The sequence below is a fragment of the Mobula hypostoma genome, chromosome 4 (genome assembly GCF_963921235.1).
Source record: "Mobula hypostoma chromosome 4, sMobHyp1.1, whole genome shotgun sequence".
Classification (NCBI taxonomy): domain Eukaryota; kingdom Metazoa; phylum Chordata; class Chondrichthyes; order Myliobatiformes; family Myliobatidae; genus Mobula; species Mobula hypostoma.
The window spans coordinates 188,169,116-188,191,678 of NC_086100.1; the positions used below are offsets into that span (position 1 = coordinate 188,169,116).

At 44.8% G+C, this 22,563-nt stretch overlaps 1 protein-coding gene across 6 annotated transcripts in view; it reads left to right on the forward strand.

The window, feature by feature from the left end:
- Positions 1-22,563, forward strand: part of slc4a11 (solute carrier family 4 member 11) — a 302,038-nt gene that overhangs the window by 132,810 nt on the left and 146,665 nt on the right. For all 6 annotated transcript variants that reach the window (XM_063047132.1, XM_063047129.1, XM_063047131.1 and 3 more), the window contains one exon: positions 6,349-6,392. In XM_063047132.1, the coding sequence (XP_062903202.1) occupies positions 6,349-6,392 (44 nt within the window). The remainder of the gene's footprint in view (positions 1-6,348; positions 6,393-22,563) is intronic.

Below are 22,563 nucleotides of genomic sequence, written 5' to 3' on the forward strand. Positions count from 1 at the left end.
GTCATTGGTACCAATATGTACCAAGACAATAGACTGCTCTCCCTCCCCCTTCAAAATGTTGCAGATGTGATCTGAGCCATCCCTGACCCTGGCACCTGGGAGGCAACATACCATTCGGGTGTCCTGTTCATGTCCATAAATCTGTCTGTTCCCCTGACTATTGAGCCCCTTATCAATACCTCTTCCCACTTCTCCCTTTCCCTTCTGCACCATGGACCCATCCTCAGTGCCAGTAAGCCAGTCTCTGTGGCATTCCACTTGGGAGGTCATCCCCTACAACAGTATCCGAAACAGTATACTTACTATTGAGGGGAATGGCCACAGATGTGCTCTGTGCTAACTGCCTATTCACCTTCCCATCTCTTCTCGTGACAGTCACCCAGCTACCTAACTCCTGCAACTTTGGGGTGACTGCTTCCCTGTAACTCTGATCAATGATCTCCTCACTCTCCCATACAAGCTGAAGGCCATCCAGCTACTGCTCCAGATCCCTAACACGGTCTTCAAGAAGCTGCAGCTGGATGCACTTAACGTAAATGTAGGGTCCTGTAGGGTCTCCCAGGACTCCAACATCCAGCATGAAGAACATACAACAGCCATTTGCTACACTAGGTACAGAAAGGGGGTGGGAGGGGGTAAAAAAGAGATCCTCAGCAGAAATTACCCAGAGCCGAAGCCTCCTTTGAGCCAAAACCTGACACTCCTACTCTCACCACTGGCCTATTCCCAACAACGGCTGCCCCACTTGTCCCTTCTGTACTTTTAAACAAGTGTTGCTGACCTGCAAGAAACCTCGTCGGTGTGGCCTGCTCCTGGTGCTGATTGGGCTGTCGGAATGACCCCAAACACCTGTGAAGCTCCCCTCTTAAACAAGCGTCGCTGACCTGTGAGAAACCTCCTTGCTGTGGCCTACTCCTGCTGCTGAAAGAGGGTGGTGAATCTGGATTTAATTGCTACATTTGGCTTTGAAAGCCAAGTCATTGGGTATATACAAAGTGGAGTTTGGTAGGCTCTTGATTAGTAAGAGTGTGAAAGGCTATGGGGAGAAGGTAGGAGAGTGGGGTTGAGAGGGAAAATAAATAAGCCATGATCAAATGTGAATCACACTTGATGGGCCAAAGGGACTAATTCTGCTCCTTTTGTCTTGAGGATTACCCAGCAGTCATATAGCAATACACCAGAGAAATGGGCTCTGTGGCCCAACTCCTGTGCCAGGCAAGATGCCTATTTGCTTACATTTGGCCCATCACATTTTCTATCTATGTCTTGCTCTCAGAGGCCTTAAAGCTCTTTAAATGTTTCTGATTAGAATTTTTTTTTTTGGAGTTTGTGTGTGAGTTCTGTATGTGTGTGCACGTTTGTGCATCCGTGCGTGCGTCCATGATGATGTCTTTTTCATGGCTTTTACAAGGCACGGAATAAGAGAGAGACTGTGTGGCGTGCCACTCCTCTCACAGACATTTTGGCAGTACTTTCCCTTTATTTTACGAGGTCGAATTGCGATCTCGACTCTCAACCTGGCACGGATAGAAAGCGTACTTGGGAGCGGACCCGACTGGTTTCGAACCCGGGAACCTCTGCTCCCGGGTCCGGCGCAGATGTCATTGTGCCACCAGCCGGCCCGATGATGATTAGAAATTTAAAAAGCATTCAAGCAAACTCAAATAATTTCACTGCTTGAATCTTTTTTTAAATTTCTAATCATCAGAAACATTAAACACTAGAAATTCATTAAAGAAAATGTAATTTCAAGTTCCTGAGTGTCGATATCTCTGAGGACCTAACCTGGTCGCAACATATTGATGCAGCTCTAAAAGAAGCTTGGCTGGTGGTGTAGTGGACTTCGAGATGTGTGGTCTGGAGTTTGAATCCAGCCGGGTCCCAGTGTGGGCTGCAGTAGTATCTGCGCGGAAGAAAGGCCAGGCAATCTACCTCCGTCTTGCTACAAAAACCCTATGGGCAGCTACACTATCCACAGGGTCGCCATGAGTCGACGATGACTGGACAGCTCTCAACAACAACAACAACAACAAAGAAGGCAAGACAGCGGCTGTATTTCATTAGGAGTTTGAGGAGATTCCGTTTGTCGATTAAAACAGACAATTCTGTTTTGGAGAGCATTCTGACTGGCTGCATCACCATCTGGTATGGGGGATGGGAGGGCTACTGCACAAGATCAAAACAAGTTGCAGAAACTTATCATGGCTACCAGCCCCCAGTTACAAGACGTCTTCAAGGAGCGGTGCTCATCATTAAGGATTCCCACCACCCAGGATGCAGGCCTTCACACTTTTACTGTCTGGAAGGAGGTACAGAAGCCTGAAGGCACACACTCAGTGATACAGGAACAGCTTCTTCCCCTTTACCATACAGTTTTCTAAATGGACTTTGAACCCATGAACACTACCTCACTACTTTTTATTTCTGTTTTTTTCACTAATTTTAACATAACTATTTAATAGACATACTGTATATTTAATGTAACTCAGCTTTTTCTCTATTTATCATGTATTTCATTGTACTGCTGCTATAAAGTTAACAAATTTCACGACATATGCTGGTAATATTAAATCTGATGCTGATGAGGAACTTTTCTTTTAAATGGTTGGTACGTCCATTCAAATATTCTGTGCTGCAGACACCAGGCTTCCCTTGAGGTAAAAGCTGAGAGGGGATGTCAAAGTAAATTTTTTATGCAATGATGGGCACACAGAATGTTCTGCCTGGCCTAAGGAACTTATGAGGAAAGTTGAACAAGCTAGGGTTTTTCTCTTTGGAGAGGAGGAGGATGAGAGCTGACTTTGTAGTGGTATACAGGATGGAGAGAGGCGTAGATCAAGTAGTTAGCCAGAGACATCTTCCCACAGTGTGAAAAGGCTAATCTGAGGGGTATAATTTTAAGGTGATTGGTGGAAAGTATTGGGGACATCATGGGTAAGGTTTCTTATATACAGAGAGTGAGTGCGTGGAACCCCCTGCCAGGGGTGGTGCTAGAGACAGATACATTAGGGGCATTTAGGAGACTCTTAGACGGGCACATGGATGATAGAAAACTGAAGGACTATGTAGGAATTGGATTGTAGGAGGGTTAGATCAGAGTTTCCCAAACTGGGGTCCACGGACTTCTTGCTTAATGGTATTGGTCCATGGTGTAAAAAAAGATTGGGAACCTCTGGGTTAGATTGATCTTGGAGTAGGTTAAAAGGTCAGCACAACATCATGGGCAGAACAATCTGAACTGTGCTGTAATGTTCCATGCATGTTCTTTGAGGGTTAGATGTACACCAGTGCGCTCTCTGTGGGTCAAGCGTAGAGCAGAGACCCGGCGTGCTGGCATTTGGGTCTGCATGTGGTTCGGATGCTGGCTGCTTTTGGAGTTGATGCTGGGAAAGAAAAGCTGTCCCAACGGCGTGGCGGTCACGATGAGCTGGGATATGAGATGATGGCTGTCCTGGGAGTTCTCTCAGCCCACACGTTCTGACCTGCTGAACAAAACCCCATGCTCTATTGTGAATACCATTGTTTAATTGAGTTACTAATTTGTTTATTAACTAAGAGAACAAGGGCAATCATTGCTGGTTGTGGCGCCGTGGAATCCCTCTGAGAGCACTCTCCAATGACAACAGGCCTCTTTTGAATGGAGATAATTCAGTACACAATGGAGCTGCATTTCCTTATATTCACTCTCTTTAGGACTTTTTAAATATATATATGTATATCCGTGAGCACAATGCTGGCCCACAGTCTACATCAGATAGCTTATTTTAGAATTTTTGAAGTCGATGGGCTCTGGATTGTTAACCACTTCCCTTCTAGAAGAATGTCTCGTGGGTCAACTGTTCGTGTGTTTGTCGGGTGAGTGTTATTGTGAAGACGAGTGGGCGCAGTGTGGTGACTGATGTTTAACTGGGTGTGTATCTAATTGTTGTAAGGCATTAAAGGGAGTAAACGCAGGCCATGTGTTTCCTCGACTTCCTCCATTGTTTAATATACTACCCTGGTGGTCACGCAGAACAGGAACAGATCTTTCACTGACTTTAGTTTGGCATTCAATACTGTGATCCCCTCCAAGCTGATTGCCAAACTTCACCAGCTTGGTATCAGCTCATCCCTCTGCAATTGGACCTTGGACTTTCTGACTAACAGACCCCAATCTGTTAAGTTAGACAACCTCTCCTCCTCCATTCTCACCCTGAATACTGGCGTGCCTCAAGGCTGTGTGCTGAGCCCTCTTCTGTACTCCCTTCTCACCTATGACTGCGTTCCTGTACATGGTTCTAACTCCATAATCAAGTTCGCAGATGACACCACAGTGGTTGGCCTGATCAGAGGGGATGACAAGGCGGCCTACAGGGACGAGGTCCAGCACCTGGCTGCGTGGTGTGCCGATAACAACCTGGCCCTTTAACACCCAGAAGACCAAGGAGATCATTGTGGACTTCAGGCATGCCAGGAGTCACACTCACATCCCCATCTACATCAACAGAACTGTAGTGGAGCATGTATCAAGCTTCAAATTCCCTGGTGTCCACATTTCCGAGGATCTCACCTGGTCCCTGAACTCCCCCATCCTGATCAAAAAGGCACAACAGCGCCTTTATTTCCTGCGGAGCATCAAGAAAGCTTACCTCTGTCCCAGGATATTGATGGACTTTTACCACTGTACCATTGAGAGCATACTCACCAACTGCATCTCAGTGTGGTATGGCAATTGTTCTGTATCAGTCCGCAAAGCACTCCAGCGTGTGCTGAAAACTGCCCAGCGGATTAACGGCACCCAGTTGCCCACCATCGAGAACATCTACCATAAACACTGCCTGGGCAGGGCGAAAAGCTTTATCAAGGATGCATCTCACCCTAACCATGAACTTTTTACTCTTCTCCCATCCAGTAGGTGCTACAGGAGCCTCTGATCCCACACCAGCAGACACAGGGAGAGCTTCTTCCCTGAGGCTGTGACCCTGCTAAATCTCTCATCACAGCGCTAAGCAGTATTGCACCCATATTGGACTGTCTCAGTACTTTAATATTTGTATGTTGTAGCACTTTTTATTCAGTTATTTTGTAAATAATATTCTTTTGCACTTCTGGTCAGATGCTAAATGCATTTCATTGGCTTTGTATCTGTACTCGGCACAATGACGATAAAGTTGAATCTAATCTAATCCTTTCGGCCCGGTGAGTCGGTGCGGGCCATCAAGCACTCATTGCCACCGACATTAAGTTAATCCTATTTTATTGCCATCAACTCCCCTTTGGGTTCTGCCACTCAGTTTACAGTGGCCAGTGTAAAACTTGTGTGCCTTTCTTGTCGGGAAGAAACGAGAGCTTCCTGTGCTTAGCGTGCAAACCCCACACAGACAGCACCCAAGGCAGGATTGAAGCTGGGTTGCTGAAGGTGTGAGGCAGCCGCATCTACTTTTGTTAAAACGAGGGGTGGCACAGCAACATAACCCAGCAGCCCAGGTTCAGTTCCTGCTGCTGTCTTTAAGGAGATTGCACGTTCTCCCTGTGACCGTGCAGGTTTCCTCCACAGTCCACAGGTCTACCGATTGGTAGGCTAAGTTGTTATTGTACATTGTCCTGTGATTAGGCTGGGAATAAATTGGTGGATTGCTGGGTGGTATGGCTTGAAAGGTCGGATGGGCCTAATTAATAAAATATTTAAAAAGAAACTTCTCTTTGGAAAGCCTTCCGATTTGTCTTTCTTTATATTATTTAGTGATGTAGAGTAGAACAGGCCATCCCAGGCCAAAGAGCTGTAACACCCAGCAAGCCCACCTTTTCAATCCTAGCCTAATCAATGGATAGTTTACAATGACTAATTAACCTGCTAACCCATAGTCTTTAGACTGTGGCAGGAAACCGAAGCGCCCACAGGAATTCCACACACTCCCAAGAACTTGCAGGTGGCATCGGACTTGAGCACTGATGACTTAAGCTGTAATGGAGCCATGTTAACTGCTACGCTACTGCGACATCCTAAGACTCTTATATCCTACAACTCAGTAATTTTTGTTTTGTCTTGTCTTTCACATTCTTTTTTTGCTGGACTACTTGGATATCTAGTTATCGTAATCTCTTAAAATAACATCCTGTCCCTTGCTGCTCGAGGTACTGGAAGGTATCTGTGGTTTACTATTCTGGCAATTGGCTAACGTCCAGACTCGTTCCAGCTGAAGATCGGAAGTGGTCATATTCCTCTCCAGTAATGAGTATTTTTGTTAGAACAAAATGTCAATGTTCTGGAAGTTTGAGTGGAATGTCATTTTGTTGGGTAATCTAAATATTTACCTTGTGGTTTATCATTTTCAATTTTTTTTTCAATCATTTTTCCCTTTTTTGCAGAAAATGACAATGCTGGATGCGTCTTGCTACATACATCCAGAAAAGTAAGTTGGCTTCATTTCCCCCAGTTCAAACTCGGTGCATGTTCATGGTCATCTGCTGCTGTAGCCCATCCACTTCATGTTTCAACATGTTGTGCATTGAGATGCTTTTCTACACACCACTGTTGTAATATATGGCTATTTGAGCTACAGTTGCTTTTCCATCAACTCTGACCATTCCCCTGACCTCTCTCATTAACAAGGCATTTTCTCCCACAGAACTGCTACTCAATGGATGTTTATTTTTCACAGCCAGAACAGCAGCTTCTGAGATGCTCAAACCACCCCATCTGGCACCAACAATCACTTAGCTCAACATTACTTGGATCACACTTCTTCCCCATTCTGATGTTTGGTTTGAACCACAACTGAACCTCTTGACCATGTCTACATGCTTTTATGCATTGAGTTGCTGCCATATGATTGGCTGATTGTATATTTGCATTAATGAGCAGGTGTACCCAATAAGCTGGCTACTGAGTGTGCTGGAAGAATTTTTACCTCAGCAAAACCATCAGAGTCTGGTTCAGAAAACCACCTTTTCTGGTGTTAAATTGACAGTGATGCTATGCTATTTTATTCTTTCTGCATTTCTATAAAATTCCCTTTGGATTCTACTACTCTGTACAGAGGACCATTTACCTCCCGACTTGTACATCTTTTCAATCAGTGAAGAAATTGGAGCACCAGGGAAAGAACCCAGGAGCTCAGCGTGCTTGCAAATCGAACACAGACACCATCCAAGGCTGGAATTGAACCTGGGTTTTGATATTCAATGCTATTTGAAAGGTAACAGTTCAATCAGTGATCATTTAATCAGCTGGCAGAGGTACTGACTCACAACACCAGAGAACATGGGTTCAATCCTGACTTTGGGTGCTGTCTGAATGGAGTTTGCAGGTTCTTCCTGTTCTCACAGCTGGGTGTTGAATGAATCTTCATGATGGTACCAGCGAACTACACGGCCAATGGTGACGTCCCACAGATAGTAAAATAAGTAGTTTTGTGAACCACTTCTTTCAAATATGATTTTACCACTGAGCTGCATGTGATTGGAACCTGTGATTTACATTTTGGTGTTTTGGGGCTGATTGAACGATCTGGTGTTTTGCTGTCTGCGAGGGAATTTGAGTTTGGGAGTGGAGTGTGAGGCCTACAGATGGATGTGAGCCCATGATTGACTCTGTGACTTCTCTCTGATTGAGGTATTGAGCAAAGTTAAAGTGATGAGGGTGAGAGTGGCTTGTGTGGGTGTTTGGTGCCATCTGTCTGTGTTTGGCCAATCTTCCACTCTCTGACGAGCTGCTCTCAGGGGAAAATGCAGGAATCTTGGATTACAAGTTGCAAGGATTGATCAGTGAGGTGGTGGACTCACTTTGGGGGACTTTGGGGTTCACATTGCATGCATTTCTGGATTCTGGGTTCTCTTGCTGTTTTTGAGCATTTAATTGGGGCGATTGGTGCAGAGTGGGGTACTTTGGCAAAGAATAGCCCTGTGGCCTAGCGGCATGGTGCTGATCTGAAGTAAACTGAATGCTCCTGGACTCCTGGTTTCAAGTTTGATGTTCTGTGTTTGTCACTCGCTTTTGTGCTGTTTGCGCAATTTGTTCTTTTATCATGCTTTGGATGTTTGATTTTTTTTTTTCTCTTTGAACGCATTCCATAGTGTTTCTTTGTTTCACGGCTGCCTGTGGGAGGATGAATCTCAGAATTGTATTCTATATACGTAATTTGATAAATTTACTTTGAACTTTGGCTCGAATGGTCCAGATTGATCAAAGGGCTAGTTTCTGTGCTATACCTGTCCATGATTGACTGAAGTGAGGTGGGGGTATTGATTTGGCCCATTAAGACCATAAGACATAAGAGCAGAATTAGGCCATTCGGCCTATTGGGTCTGCACTGCCGTCTGACCATGGCTGATTGTCTATGCCGGCTCTCTGTTGCAACAGCTTCATTCATGGAGATACAGATGCTGGAATCTGAAGAACAAACAACCTGCTGGAGGAACTCAGCAGGCCGAGCAGCATCTGTGGGGTGGGGGAAACAAATTGTTATTTTGGGTCAAAACCCTGCATATTCCCTCCATCCCATATGGTGCTGCTCAACCTACCAAGTTCTTCCTGCAGATTTGTTGCCACAATTATATTCATTCTGTTCTTACTCCATGGATCTGCAGTCTGTTTTCATTTTTCAAGCACGTGTACTGTTATCTTCAGACTAATAAACAAAGATTCTGCTGATGCTGGAGATTTATTTAATCCCGGCACGGAATAGGCTCTTCTGGCCTTTTGAGCCATCTCGCTAGGAACCTACCAATTTAACTCTAAGCCTAGTCGAAGGAAAATTTACAATTAAAGAGAGGAGTTGACCAGAATTGATTGGAAAAGAACACTGGCAGGGATGATGGCAGAGTAGCAATGGCTGGAATTTCTGGAAGCAATTTGGAAGACACAGGATATATACAAGCCAAAGAGGAAGAAATATTCTAAAGGAAAGATGACACAACTGTGGCTAATGAGAAGTCAAAGCCAAAGAGAGCATATAATAGAGCAAAGATTAGTGGGAAGTTAGAAGATTGGGAAGCTTTAAAAAGCTAACAGAAGGAACCAAAAGAGTAATTAAGAATGTAAAGATGGAATATGAAAGTAAGCTAACCAATAATATTAAAGAGCATACCAAAAATTTCTTCAGATACATAGTGTAAAAGAGAGGTGAGGGTGGCTATTGGACCACTGGAAAACTATGCTGGAGAGGTAGTAATGGGGTGGGGGGGGGGAAAACAATAAAATGGCAGATGAACTAAAGTATTTCGCATCAGTTTTCACTGTGGAAGGCATTAGCAGTACGGTGGAAGTCCCAGGTGTCATGAGTCATGAAGAGTGTGAAGTTATCATAACCAGAGAGAAGGTTCTTGTGAAACTGAAAGGTCTGAAGATAGATAAGCTACCTGCACCAGATGGTGTATACCCCAGAGTTCGGAAAGAGGTGGCTGAAGAGATTGTGGAGGCGTCAGTAATGATCTTTGAAGAATCACCAGATTCTGGAAGACTGGAAAATTGCAAATGTCATTCTCTCCTTCAAGAAGGGAGACAGGCAGAAAAAAGGAAGCTATAGGCTAGTTAGTCTAACTTCAGTGGTTAGGAAGATGTTGGAATCGATTTATTAAGTATGAGATCTCAGGGTACTTGGAGACACATGATAAAATAGACCATAATCAGCAAGGTTTCCTCAAGAGAAAATCTTGCCTGACAAATCTGTTGGAATTCTTCAAAGAAATACCAAGCAGGATAGACGAAGAGAATTGGTTGATGTCTACTTGGATTCTCAGAAGGCCTTTGACAAGGTACCACGCATGAGACTGCTTAACAAGCTATGTGCCCATGGTAATAGAGGAAAGATTCTAGTATGGATAAAGCAGTGGTTGATTGGCAAGCGACAAAGTGTGAATAAAAGGAGCCTTCTCTGTCTGGCTGCCAGTGACTAGTGGTGTTCCATGGGGGTTTCTGTTGGGACCAATTCATTTTGTGTTGTATGTCAATGATTTGAATGATGGAATTGATGACTTTGTTGCAAAGTTTGCAGATGATGTGAAGATGGGTGAGGGGCAGGTAGTTTTGAGGAAGTAGAGTGGCTTCAGGAAGACTTCAGACAGATTGGGAGAATGGGCAAAGAAGTGGCAGATGAAATATAGTGTCAGGAAGTGTATGGTCATGCACTATGGTAGAAGAAATGAAAGGATTGAGTATTTTCTAAATGGAGAGAAAATACAAAAAACTGAGGCATAAAGAGACTTAGGAATCCTTGTTAAGGATTCCCTAAAGGTTAATTTGCAGGTTGAGTCTGTGCTGAGGAAGCCAAATGCAATGTTAACATTCATTTCAAGAGGACTAGAATATAAAAGCAAGGATGTAACATTGAAACTTTAAAAAGCACTGATGAGGTCTCACTTGGAGTATTGTGAGCAGTTTTGGGCCCCTTATCTTTCAAAGGATGTGATGAAACTGTAGAGGGTTCAAAGGGAATTCACAAAAATGATTCCAGGTTTGAATGGCTTGTCATATGAAGAGTATTTGATGGCTCTGGGCCTGTATTCACTTGAATTCAGAAGAATGAGGGGTGACTTCATTGAAAGCTATCGAATGGTGAATGGCCTTGATAGAATGGATGTGGAGAGGATGTTTCCTATGCTAGGAGAGTCTTAAGACCAGAGGACACAACCCCAGAATAGATGGGTATCATTTTAGAACAGAGATGAGGAATTTCTTTAGCCAAAATGGTGAATCCATGGAATTTGTTTCCACAAACTGCTGTGGAAGCCAAGTCTTTATGTATATTTAAGGCAGAGCTTGATAGATTCTTGATTCGTCAAGGCAATGAGGGATATGGGGAGAAGGCAGGAGATTGGGGCTGAGAGGGAAATTGGATCAGCCATGATGAAATGGTGGAGCAGACTTGATGGGTCAAATGGCCTAATTCTGCTCCTATATCTTATCTTGTACTTGGGTGGTGGGGTGGAGATGAGTCTTTACCAAAGGAGGTGTAAGACGCTCCTTCCCTCCACTAGCCCACAGGTCACCCTTGGGCAAGGTGTAGCACCTGTTTAGCCTCCCTCCCACCTCCCCCAAATCAGGGTCACGTCATGCCATGACAGCAGGTGGTGGATGGTCATTTGAGCAGCTGGTGCGTATCACAAGTCCTGGCTATGCGACCACCGACGCCAGGCAGGCAATCTCTGAGGAGTATTGATAATGGCTGGGGTCACCAATCTTGTAAAGACACTGCACAGAAGAAGGCAATGGGAAACCATTTCTGTGGAATTTGACAAGAACAATCATGGTCATAAGACCATAATCGCCCACGTCATAGGATTCAGCACATGATGTTGATGAATTGGACTATAAACCAGTGGTTCTTTGGACTGAGAGGAAACTGGAGCACCTGGAGGAAACCCACATGTTCACGGGGAGGACATACAGAGACTCTTTTTCAGAATGGCGCCAGAATTGAACTCTGAACTGTAATAGTGTTACATTAACCACTATGCCATGGTGGTGCCCCTCTTGTGCACCACACACAAAACGCTGGAGGAACTCGGCAGGTCAGGCAGCATCTATGGAGGGGACTAAACAGTCGAGGTATCAGGCCTGATAAAGAGTCTTGGCCTTAAATGTCAACTGTTCAGTAGCCTTCTTTGCTGCTTGACTTGCTGAGTTTTGCTCGCATTTTGTGTGTCTGTCTCCAGACTACAATGGTGCCAGAAGTAAAGCTGGGCACTGCATTCCAAATCCTAGCATCCTGCATGGAAACAATCTTCTCTTTCATCTGGTCTTTTTGCTAGTTGTCTTCAAGCTGTGTCCTCTGATTTTTAACCCTCTTGCCATGGCCTTGATAGGTGTTTGTGGTTTGGGCAGGCGTACAAGATTTTAAATTTGGGACCCTAAACCTGCACACCATGCTGGGATGAGCATTACAATCCATTGCTAATGGCTCTAGGGCAGAAACAAGATGACATCTTGTGCACAGCTGCTGGGGATGTAATGATGGCCTTCGACATAATTGCATTTTGCCTTCCCATCCACACAGGCCAAGCCCTGCACGCTGGTGGACACCTGAAAGCAGAGATATAACAAAGATTATTTATGAAAATTAAAACTGGAGTAAACTAGAACATAGAACAGTACATTACAGACCCTTCGGCCTACAATATTGTGCCAATCCTTTAACCTACTCCAATTTCAGCCTACTTCAGTCTCTCCTCTCTATTTCTATTCCCCATCTGGCTGCTTTTTTTTTATTTTTTATTTTTTTTTAAACCCCTTCTCTTCTCACCTGCCTGTCACCTTCCTCCTCCTTCCATTTCTACCATGGTCTACTCTCCTCTCCTATCAGATTTCTACTTCTGCCTTTTACCTTTTCCACGTACTATTCTCAACTTCTTCAACACTCTGCCTCCCCACGTATGACCTTCCAGCTCCTGGTCCTTCCCCTCTCTCCACCACCTTATTCTGGCTCCTTTTGCCTTCCTCTTCCATCCTGCTGAAGAGTCTTGGACCAAAAGTTCAACAGTTTATTCCTTTCCATGGATGCTGCCTGAGTTGGTGAGCTCCTCGAGCATTTTCTGTGTGTTATTCTGGATTTCCAGCATTTCAGAATCGCCACACACACATAACCTTCCAATTTTTCTTCATCCATAATGGACTCTAAGATTATGAGGAACACAAAATCCATGAAATCAGGCAGAACTTTATCAGAATAACCAGGTCAACATGGAACTCTACAGTAGTGCTGGAGGTCAGGATTGAGTCTGGCTGCAGCTTTATTGTCGTACAACTATTCCTTGTGATCATAAAATGTAGAGCAGCATTAGGCTATTCAGCCCATCACATCTGCCCCCCTATTTTATCATGGCTGATTTATTATTCATATTGAACCCATTTTCTTGCCTTTTCCCCCATTCTCTATTCCCCATAGAGGAGGGAGGAGAAGATGGCGGCGCGATGCAGCGCGTGCGGCCTCTCAGGTGAATGATATCGTATTTGTAAGTAGGGGCCGTGCACAATTCTGATTTGATGGAGACAGACGTGAGAAGCACGGAGGAACCTCTGGAGAAACTTCTGAAATGCCCGGTTCGCTGCTGCTGCTGCTACTGTGCAATCGAGAATCTCCTGAGGGGAAGGCCCCAAATCCTCGGCTTTGCCTGTTGCTGGCGGCTGGGGTTGGAGTCGAAGCACTCGGCAGAGATGGTGCTCGGTGTCGGAGGGCTGGTCGGAGGCTCGAAGTTTTCAGACGGACTCGGAGTCGGACTGTGGTCGGGTGCTTCCAGGATGCTGCATTGGCAAGTTTGCGGTGCTGGAAGCTCATGGCAGGGAGAGTTTCTTCCTTCTACTGTCTGCGTGAGATGATGGGACTTTCAAGAGACTTTGAGACTTTTTTACCGTGCCCATGGTCTGTTCTTCATCAAATTACAGTATTGCTTGCACTGTTGTAACTATATGTTATAATTATGTGGTTTTTGTCAGTTTTTCAGTCTTGGTCTGTCTTGTGTTTCTGTGATATTACACCGGAGGAACATTGTATCATAATGCATGCATTACTAAATGATAATAAAATAGGATTGCCTGTCCTCATAATCTAATCTAATCTAATCTAATAACCTTTGATCTCCTTACTAATCAAGAGCTTGTCAACCTCCACCATAACTTGGCCTCCACAGCTGTCTGTAGCAAAATTCAAAGTAAAATTAATTATCAGAGTACGTATATGTCACCATATAGAACGCCTGAGATTCTTTTTCCTTTGGGCATACTCAGCAAATCTATAGAACAATAACTGTAGAATGGATCAAAGAACAACAAAGTGTGCAAGTGCAGAAATAAATGAATAGCAATAAATAACAAGGCAAGCAGTAACAAAATAAAGAATGCTTAAAGTGAGTTATTTGGCTGTGGGAACACCAGAAATGGAATTGGTGTAGTTATCTTTTGTCAAAAGCCTGATGGTTGAGGGGTAGTAACTATTTCTGCTGGTCCAAGTCCTGAGGGTCTTGTATCTTCTATCTGATGGCAGCAGTGAGAAAAGAGCAAGGCTTGTGTAGTGAGGATCTTTGATGGGTGCTGCTTTTCTACGGCAGTGTTTCATATAGATGTGCTCAATGGTTGGGAAAGTTTTACCTAATATGTACTGTGCCAAATCCACTAACTTTTGTTGGATTTCCCACTCAAAGACATTAGTGTTGCCATACCAGGCTGTAATGCAGCCAGTCAGCACACTTTTCACCGCACATCTTTAGAAGTTTGCCAAGGTTTTTTTGATGACATGCTGAATCTCTAGAGCCTGGAGGGCGTAGTTTCTTCATCACTGTGGATATAAGTGGCACTGGGTGGTAGTCATTGAGACAGGCGACCATGGTCTTCTTCAGCCCCCGTACAATTGAAGCCTGCTTGAAACAGGTGGGTACCACACACTGCCAGAGCGAGAGGTTGAAGATGGCCGTGAACACACCAGCCAGCTGGTCAGCACAGGTCTCCAGTACTCGGCCAGGTACCCTGTCCGGACCAAATGCTTTCCTTGGATTGACACTCTTGAAGGCAGCTCACATGTCATCTTCAGATACTGAGACCAAGGGATCATCAGGAGATAGAATGTGTGATCGTTCCTCCCTGTTCCAGTGGTCAAACCAAACATAAAAGGCATTGAGCTCATCTGGGAGTGAAGCTGTGCTGTTCTCCACGTTGCTAGATTTAACTTTGGAGGATGTTGTGATATTGAAACCCTGCTACAGCTATTGAACAATCCTTGTTGATTCCCGTCTAATCAGGTGTCTCCACTTTGCCCTTGAGATGGCATTCCAGAGATCATACCTGCATCTCTTGTAGCATTCTTGGTCTCCAGTCTTGAATGCCTCTGATCTGGCTCTCAGGAAATTCTGGATTGCATTGTTCATCCAGAGCTTCTGATTGGGGTAAACCCTGAACGGTTTTGTGGGGACACACATCCACAGCAGTTTCAATAAAGTCTGTGACGACCCTGGTGTAGTCATTCAGATCCTCAGATGAGTTCGTGAACACAGCCCAGTCCACTGACTCAAGGCAATCCTGTAACCATTCCTCAGCCTCCCACGACCACCTCTCGGCTGTCTTGGTCTCTGGAGCCTTGCTGTCTCGGTTCTGACTGGATGCAAGTAATAGGAGTACAGCCAGATGGTCCAATTTGCCAAAATGCTGCTCAGGAATGGAGTGATAGGCATTCCTTATCGTAGTGTAGCGGTGGTCTAGTGTGCTGGGACCTCTGGCACAACAGGTTCTGTGCTGGTGACAATTGGCCAGGGCTTTCTTCAAGCAGGTCTGGTTGACGTCACCGAATATGATTTGAAATGTGCCAGGATATCCTGTTTCTTGCCTGCAGATGACATTGTGCAGTTTCGTGGGTGCTTGCTTATTACCGGCCGCTGATGGAACATAAGCTGCGGTCAGGATCACGGATTGGAATTCCTGAGGCAAATAGAATGGTCTATGGTTAATCATCAGTTGTTCTAATTTCAGGGGAACAGGAGGTCAAGCTGTAAAGGCACTGTGCTTAACTGCTCCACTGGAGCTCAAGACTTCTGCTCTTGTATTCAGTCGTCGATTGTGAGACCTGAAGATCATTGATGTAATTTTGTAGTCAGTTGTTAAGAGGAAACGTACATGCTGCAGATTGCAGTGAAAGTAATTCAAAAGAAGTATATTTAACAGGTAACACACATCAGAGTTGCTGGTGAACACAGCAGGCCAGGCAGCATCTCTAGGAAGAGGTACAGTCAAAGTTTCAGGCCGAGACCCTTCGTCAGGACCTCTTACTAAAGATGCTGCCTGGCCTGCTGCGTTCACCAGCAACTTTGATGTGTGTTGCTTGAATTTCCAGCATCTGCAGAATTCTTGTTGTTTGCATATTTAACAGGTAAACTGGAACAATTTTTTGCAGCCTACAGACAGTCGCTGGCGTATGCCAGTGCCATCTTGGTAGCAATGAGTTCTACAGATTCACCACCCTCTGGCTGAAGAAATTCTTCCACATCTCTGTTCTAAAGGGATGTTCTTGTATTTTGAGGCCGTGCCCTCTGATTCTAGACTTCCCCCACTGTAGGAAATATCCTCTCCTGTCTGGGCCTTTCAATGTTTGATAGACTTCAATGATATTTCTCCCCCCTGCCTTTATTCTTCTAAACTCCACTGAGTACAAGACCAGAGCTACCAAGCACTCATTGTGTTAACCCTTTCATTCCCAGGATCATTCTCGCGAACTTCCTCTGGACCCTCCCCAATACCAGCACATCCTCTTTTGGATAATGGGCCCAAAAGTGCTCTCAGTGCTCCATATGGGAGTCTGACCAATTCCCTGTAAAGCCTCACAAACTAGTAACTGATAAACTAGCCTGAACAGAAAACGGAGAATGCAGTTCAGCATGTCAGGTAATATCCCTGGAAAGAAAATGACGTATGCAAGTGGTCCAATGTCAAAACTTGGAAAAGTAAGATATTCTGCATTTTTAAATTGTAGTGACGAGGAGGAATGGAGGGAGCAAATAAAATTCCTGTGATGGATGGATAGGGGAAATTTTGCAAGCATGCAAGTATTTAACTTGCAAATATGAGGAGGAGAGCAGTCATAGAACACTATAGCACAGAAATGGGCCCTTTGGGCCAAATAGTCCGTACAACTATTATTCTGCCTCATCCCGTTGGCCAGCACTTGGATCATAGCCCTCCATACCTCTCCCATCCACGTACTGCAGTGGTCCCCAACCACCAGGCCGTGGACCGCTACCGGGCCGCGAGGAAGCGATATGATTTGGTCGGCTGCACCTTTCCTCATTCCCTGTCACGGCCACTGATCAGCCATTGCGCATGCGAGGTCATTACCCACGCGTCGTCCGTGTCAGGGCGGGAAGGCGATCAACTCCTCGAGCTTGCAAATGACGACGGGCTGAAAAGTATGTTTGACATAACATCTCTGTCGGCATTTTGGATCAAAGTCACGGCTAAATATCCTGAGATAGCCACGAAAGCACTGAAAATGTTGCTTTCATTTCCAACATTTTTCTGCGAAGCGGAGTTTTCTGCAATGAATGCAACGAAAACTAAATTGCAGAATAGACTGGACATAAGGAACCCCCTTCGAGTATCTCTGTCTCCCATCACCCCTCAATGGGACCGTCTTGTTGCAGGGAGACAAGCCCAGGGCTCCCACTGATTCAGCGATATTGGTGTGTTGCAACGATTTTATATATTCATACGGGGAAAATATTTGCTGTGCGTTTAATATCCAACTATTACTTAAAATGTTATGATGCTATTGACTTAAGTGACCTATATAACCATATAACAATTACAGTACGGAAACAGGCCATCTCTCCCCTTCTAGTCTGTGCGGAATGCTACTCTCACCTAGTCCCACCGACCTGCACTCAGCCCATAACCCTCCATTCCTTTCCTGTCCATATATCTATCCAATTTTTCTGTAAATGATCGTATCAAACCTGCTTCTGCCACTTCTACTGGAAGTTCGTTTAACACTTACTTCAAGCTCCCCTGATAATTGACTTATCATTATATCCATGCGAGGAAAATATGCACTCTGTGTTTAATATTAAACTCGTTAGATAAACCTTTTTAGAAACAAAATTGAGTGTATTACCCACTTATCACCTATATTCCGGTAGTGATTAGTACCCACCCCCATGAACAGAATCGCCAAAAAGGATTTGCTCCGGGGGACGGGGGAAGGAATCAGCAGGTCACGACGCGTATGCGTATTGGTGCCCGCGCCAGGCTTCATGGTCATTGTAGTCTTTTGGGTAAACAATGCATTTGACTGCTACTCTTGTTCGTTGGCAACTCTACCCCTACCCCTGGTCAGCCGGTCCACAAGAATATTGTCAATATTAAACCGGTCCGCAGTGCAAAAAAGGTTGGGGACCCCTGACGTACTGTGCTTGTCCAAGCTACTCTTCTGTGTTGCAATCAAACCCGCATCCTCCACTTCCACTGGTAGCTCATCCCACACTTGCACTACCTTCTGTGAAGAAGTTCCCTCTCAGGTTTCCCTTTCCCTTAATATATGAGCTCTTATTCTAGTCTTGTCCAGCCTCATTTACCCTGTCAACACACCTCAGAATTTTGTATTCCTCTATCAAATCTCCCTTCATTCTCCTGCCTACCAGGGAATAAAGTCCTAACCTATTTAACCTCCCCTGCAATTATTGATAAACAGCTAATGTGCAAATAAATATACAAGTAATACTGAGAACTTGAGTTGTAGAGTACTTGAAAGTGTGTCCGTATGCTGTAGGATCAGTTCAATGTTGAAGTGAGTGAAGTTATCCCTGGTGGTTCTGGACCCTGATGACAGAAGGGTAATCACTAAACTGCAGTGTGAATGATTTACCTACACATCTTGAGCTGATCCATTTTGGAGTATGCAAAACTTGGCATCTTCTCAGTTCTCCAGAAGGTTGCAAAGACTTTGCTTTGGCTGCCTCTGAGAGCTGTTTTCTAGTTGCTTTGTTTATTTAAAAAAAAAAGGCTGGAACAAATTAAAAAGGTGTTCTGGCTCCATTTGGATCCACGCACCCTATTTAGAAACTTGAGCTATTTAAATCGACTCTTCTGGCTTTTGCTTATACTCGCTCTGCCTTAATAGGATTTTCTCCGCATCCTACTCCAACTCATTCAATGGTTCACTTTAATATCAGAGAATGTATTCAATATACAACCTGAAATTCTTACTCTTCACAGACGTCAATGAAACAGAAAAAAATCCCTAAGACTGAATGACCGAAAAACACAGGAACCCCAAAGCCTCCCCCCCCCCCCACACACACACAAAAGCATCAACCCTCTCCTGAAAAGAGGATGCTGTCCAAGTTGCATGCCATCTTGGTCAATGTCTCCCATCCACTACATAATGTACTGGGTGGGCACAGGAGTACATTCAGCCAGAGACTCATTCCACCGAGATGCAACACAGAGCGTCATAGGAAGTCATTCCTGCCTGTGGCCATCAAACTTTACAACTCCTCCCTTGGAGGGTCAGACACGTTGAGCCAATAGGCTGGTCCTGGACTTATTTCCTGGCATAATTTACATAGTACTATTTAATTATTTATGGTGCAACTGTAATGAAAACCAATTTCCCCTGGGATCAATAAAATATGACTACTACTACTACTTGCTCCAGCAAAAACGTTAAAACCCCCCCACTATCCACCATGTGAGCAATAGCATGCACCCAGAGACCATGATCTAGAGTCCACCAAAACCTACTGTCCATCCCAACACCTTGCATCTCAAGCAGGCTTGCTCTCACAAACGAGGGAGAGAGATATTGCCCCCTACCACAGTGAGAGAGGAGGCCAACGGCTTGCTACTTCAACGTTATACTCTTTCTTCCCTCTTTCATTTTGCTCCGCTTCTTGCTGTGCTAGGTGGCGTGGCTGGTAGACTTGGAGACACACGAGACTGCAGGAGCTGGAATCCGGAGCTACAAACAATCGGCCTGAGGAACTCAATCAGCATATGGAGGAGGAAAGAAACTGCCTGCATATCAGGTTGAATGCCTGCCCCGGGGCACCTCCCTCCTCCAGTGCTTCTCAATCTACTGAGCTCCTCCAGCTGGTAGAGATGTTAAAACTGGCTTATTATTGTCACATCAAATCAGGTCTATTATCTCTTGTTTTGTGGTGGCAGTACAATACAATGCATTACTGTAACTTAGAATAAGAAATAATAAATCAAACTTGAAAATTCAAAGTAAATTTCATTATCAAAGTGCATATGTTACCATATACAACCCTCAGGTTCATTTTCTTGTGCACATGCTCAATACGTCTATAGCATAACCATAACAGAATCAACAAAAGACTGCCCACCTCGGGTGTTTAAACCAGAGTGCAGAAAACAACAGAAACTGCAAGTACAAAAGAAATAATAAATAAGTGATAAATGTGAGATAAAGAGTCCTTGAAAGTGAGTCCATAGTTTGTAGGAACATTTCAATGATGGGGCGAGTGAAGTTGTCCCCTTGTGTCTGATGGTTGGAGGTTAATAACTGTTCCTGAACCTGGTGGTGCAAGTCCTGGGGCTCCTGGACCTCCTTCCTGATGGCAGCAGTGAGAAACGAGCATGTCCTATGGGGTCCCTGTTGTTGGATGCTGCTTTCCTGTGACTGTTTCATGTAGATGCGCGCAATGCTGGGGAGGACTTTACCCATGATGGGATTAGTGCAAAAGGAAAGCTGAATGGTAAGGTAGTGTTCTTGAGTTCAATGACCTTTCAGAAATCTGGTGGCAGGGAGATTCAGGTGGATAAACCCCCAGGGCCTGACAAGGTGTGCCTTTGGACCCTGTGCAGGGGCCCTAGCAGAGATATTTAAAACATCCATAGCCATGGATAAGATGCCAGAGGATTGGAGGATAGCTAATGTTGTTCCATGTTTAAGAAAGGTTCTTGGAATAAGCCAGGAAATTATAGCCTGGTGAGCCTGATATCAGTAGTGGGCAAGTTACTGGGAGGTATCCTGAAGGACCAGATATAAAGTATTTGGATAGACAGACTGATCAGGGATAGTTAACGTGGCTTTGTGCATGATAGGTCATGTCAAACCAATTTTTAAAAGTTTATTGAATAATTTACTAGGAAAGTTGATGAAGGTAGGGCAGTGGATGTTGTGTACATGGGCTTTAACAAGGCGTTATATAAGATCCCGCATGAGTGGTTGGTCAAGAATTTACAATCGCTGGCATTCAGGATGAGGCGGTAAATTGGATTAGACATCGGTTTCATGGCAGAAGCCAGAGAGTACTAGTAGATGGTCGCATCTCTGACAGGAGGCCTGTGATTACTGAATTGCTACAGGGATCAGCACTGGGTCTGTTGTCTGTCATCTATATCAACGATCTGGATGACACTGTGTTCACTGTTTTTTACTGTTGTGCTGCATGTTTGTGCGGCTGTGTGTGAGCTGCTTGTTTTCAGCTCGTGTTTGGGTTGCTGTTGAAGACAAGAGAGAGAGAGGAGAAATGTGTGCCATCCAATTAGGATGGTCAGATTTGGGGGAGGTTTCTCTGGTGAGGGACAGTAAGGTTGGGCTTGGGGATTTTGTTCGAGAGGAGATGAAGAGAGAAAACGCTGGGGAGAACCGGTCGTAGCATACGATCCAGTGGGACAGCAGTTTGTTCGAGATGGATCGCAAGCGATGTTTGAAGGGTGGTGTGTGCGTTCATGCTGACCGAGGGCCCAGCGTGTGAGGGACAGAGAAGTTCAAGAGGAGCTCCAACTTGTGCACGTTTGACTGTTTAATTAGAATGGGCCCTTTTCTTTTTGTTATTCTCTACTAACACTTTAGTTGTGATTCATAAATAAATCTTCTAATTGTGTGCAGTGTGCTGTCTGTTATTTTGTGACATTAATTTATAACAGGGTAGTGAATTACACAGCATCCACACACAAAGGGGGTTTGGGGTGGGCCCGTTCCTCAATCTCACCTTTTGTGGGGCCGGAGATGGTCTTCCCTGGACTTAAACAGCCGAGGAAACCTGGGTGTTTCAAATGTAATCAACTGGATCAGCAAATTGACGGATGATGTTGGGAGTGAGGAGGACAACAAGAAAGGCTAACAAAGCTTGCAGCGGGAACTGGGCTAGCTGGAAAAATGGCAGATGCAGTTCAATGCAAACGTGTGTGGTGTTGCACTTTGGAGCAGAGCAGTTGTCTTAGTCTATTACTGAAACTGCTCCTCTGTTCTGCCAAAGTAGCATGTAAAGGGTAAGAAACATTGTCCAGAATCGCCAGGATTTTCCGTAGGGTCCTTTGTTCTACCACAGCCTCCAGTGTGTCCAGTTTGATTACTGGCAGAGCCAGACTTTGCAATCAGTTTATTGAGCCTGTCAGCATGACCCATGTTGATGGATTGCCCCAGCACACCACCACATAGAATACTGCACTGACAACAGCAGACTGGTAGAACATGTGAAGGAGAGGTCTGCACACTCCAAAGGACCTCAGACTCGTCAGGAAGTAAAGGTGACTGTAGCCCTTCTTGTACACAGCCTCTGTGTTGGTGCTCCACTCAAGTCTGTCATCCAGGTGCACTCTCAGGTACTTGTAGGTTCTCACCATATCCACATCCTCGCCATCAGTAGTAACAGAGAGCAGTGCAGGCTTAGTCTTAAAGTCCATCACCGTGCCCCTTGTCTTACTAATGATGAACTGCAGATGGTTCAACTTGTACTATTTGACAAAGTCTTCCACCATGACCCTGTATTCATTCTCCTGTCCTCCCTTTATACACCCAACTATTGCTGAGTCATCAGAGAATTTCTGCAGATGACATGACTGAGGTATACAGGGTACAGAGGAAGGGAGCCAATACAGTCCCCTGTGGGGCTCCAGTGCTGCTTGTAGCCATGTCTGACACACAGCTCTGAAGCCGCACAAATTGTGGTCTTCCGCAGTTTGCCACATACAGTGGTACGCAAAAGTTTGGGCACCCCTGGTCAAAATTTCTGTTACTGTGACTGGTTAAGTGAGTAGAAGATGAACTGATCTCCAAAAGTCATAAAGTTAAAGATGAAACATCCTTTTCAACATTTTAAGTAAGATTAGTGTATTATTTTTGTTTTGTACAATTTTAG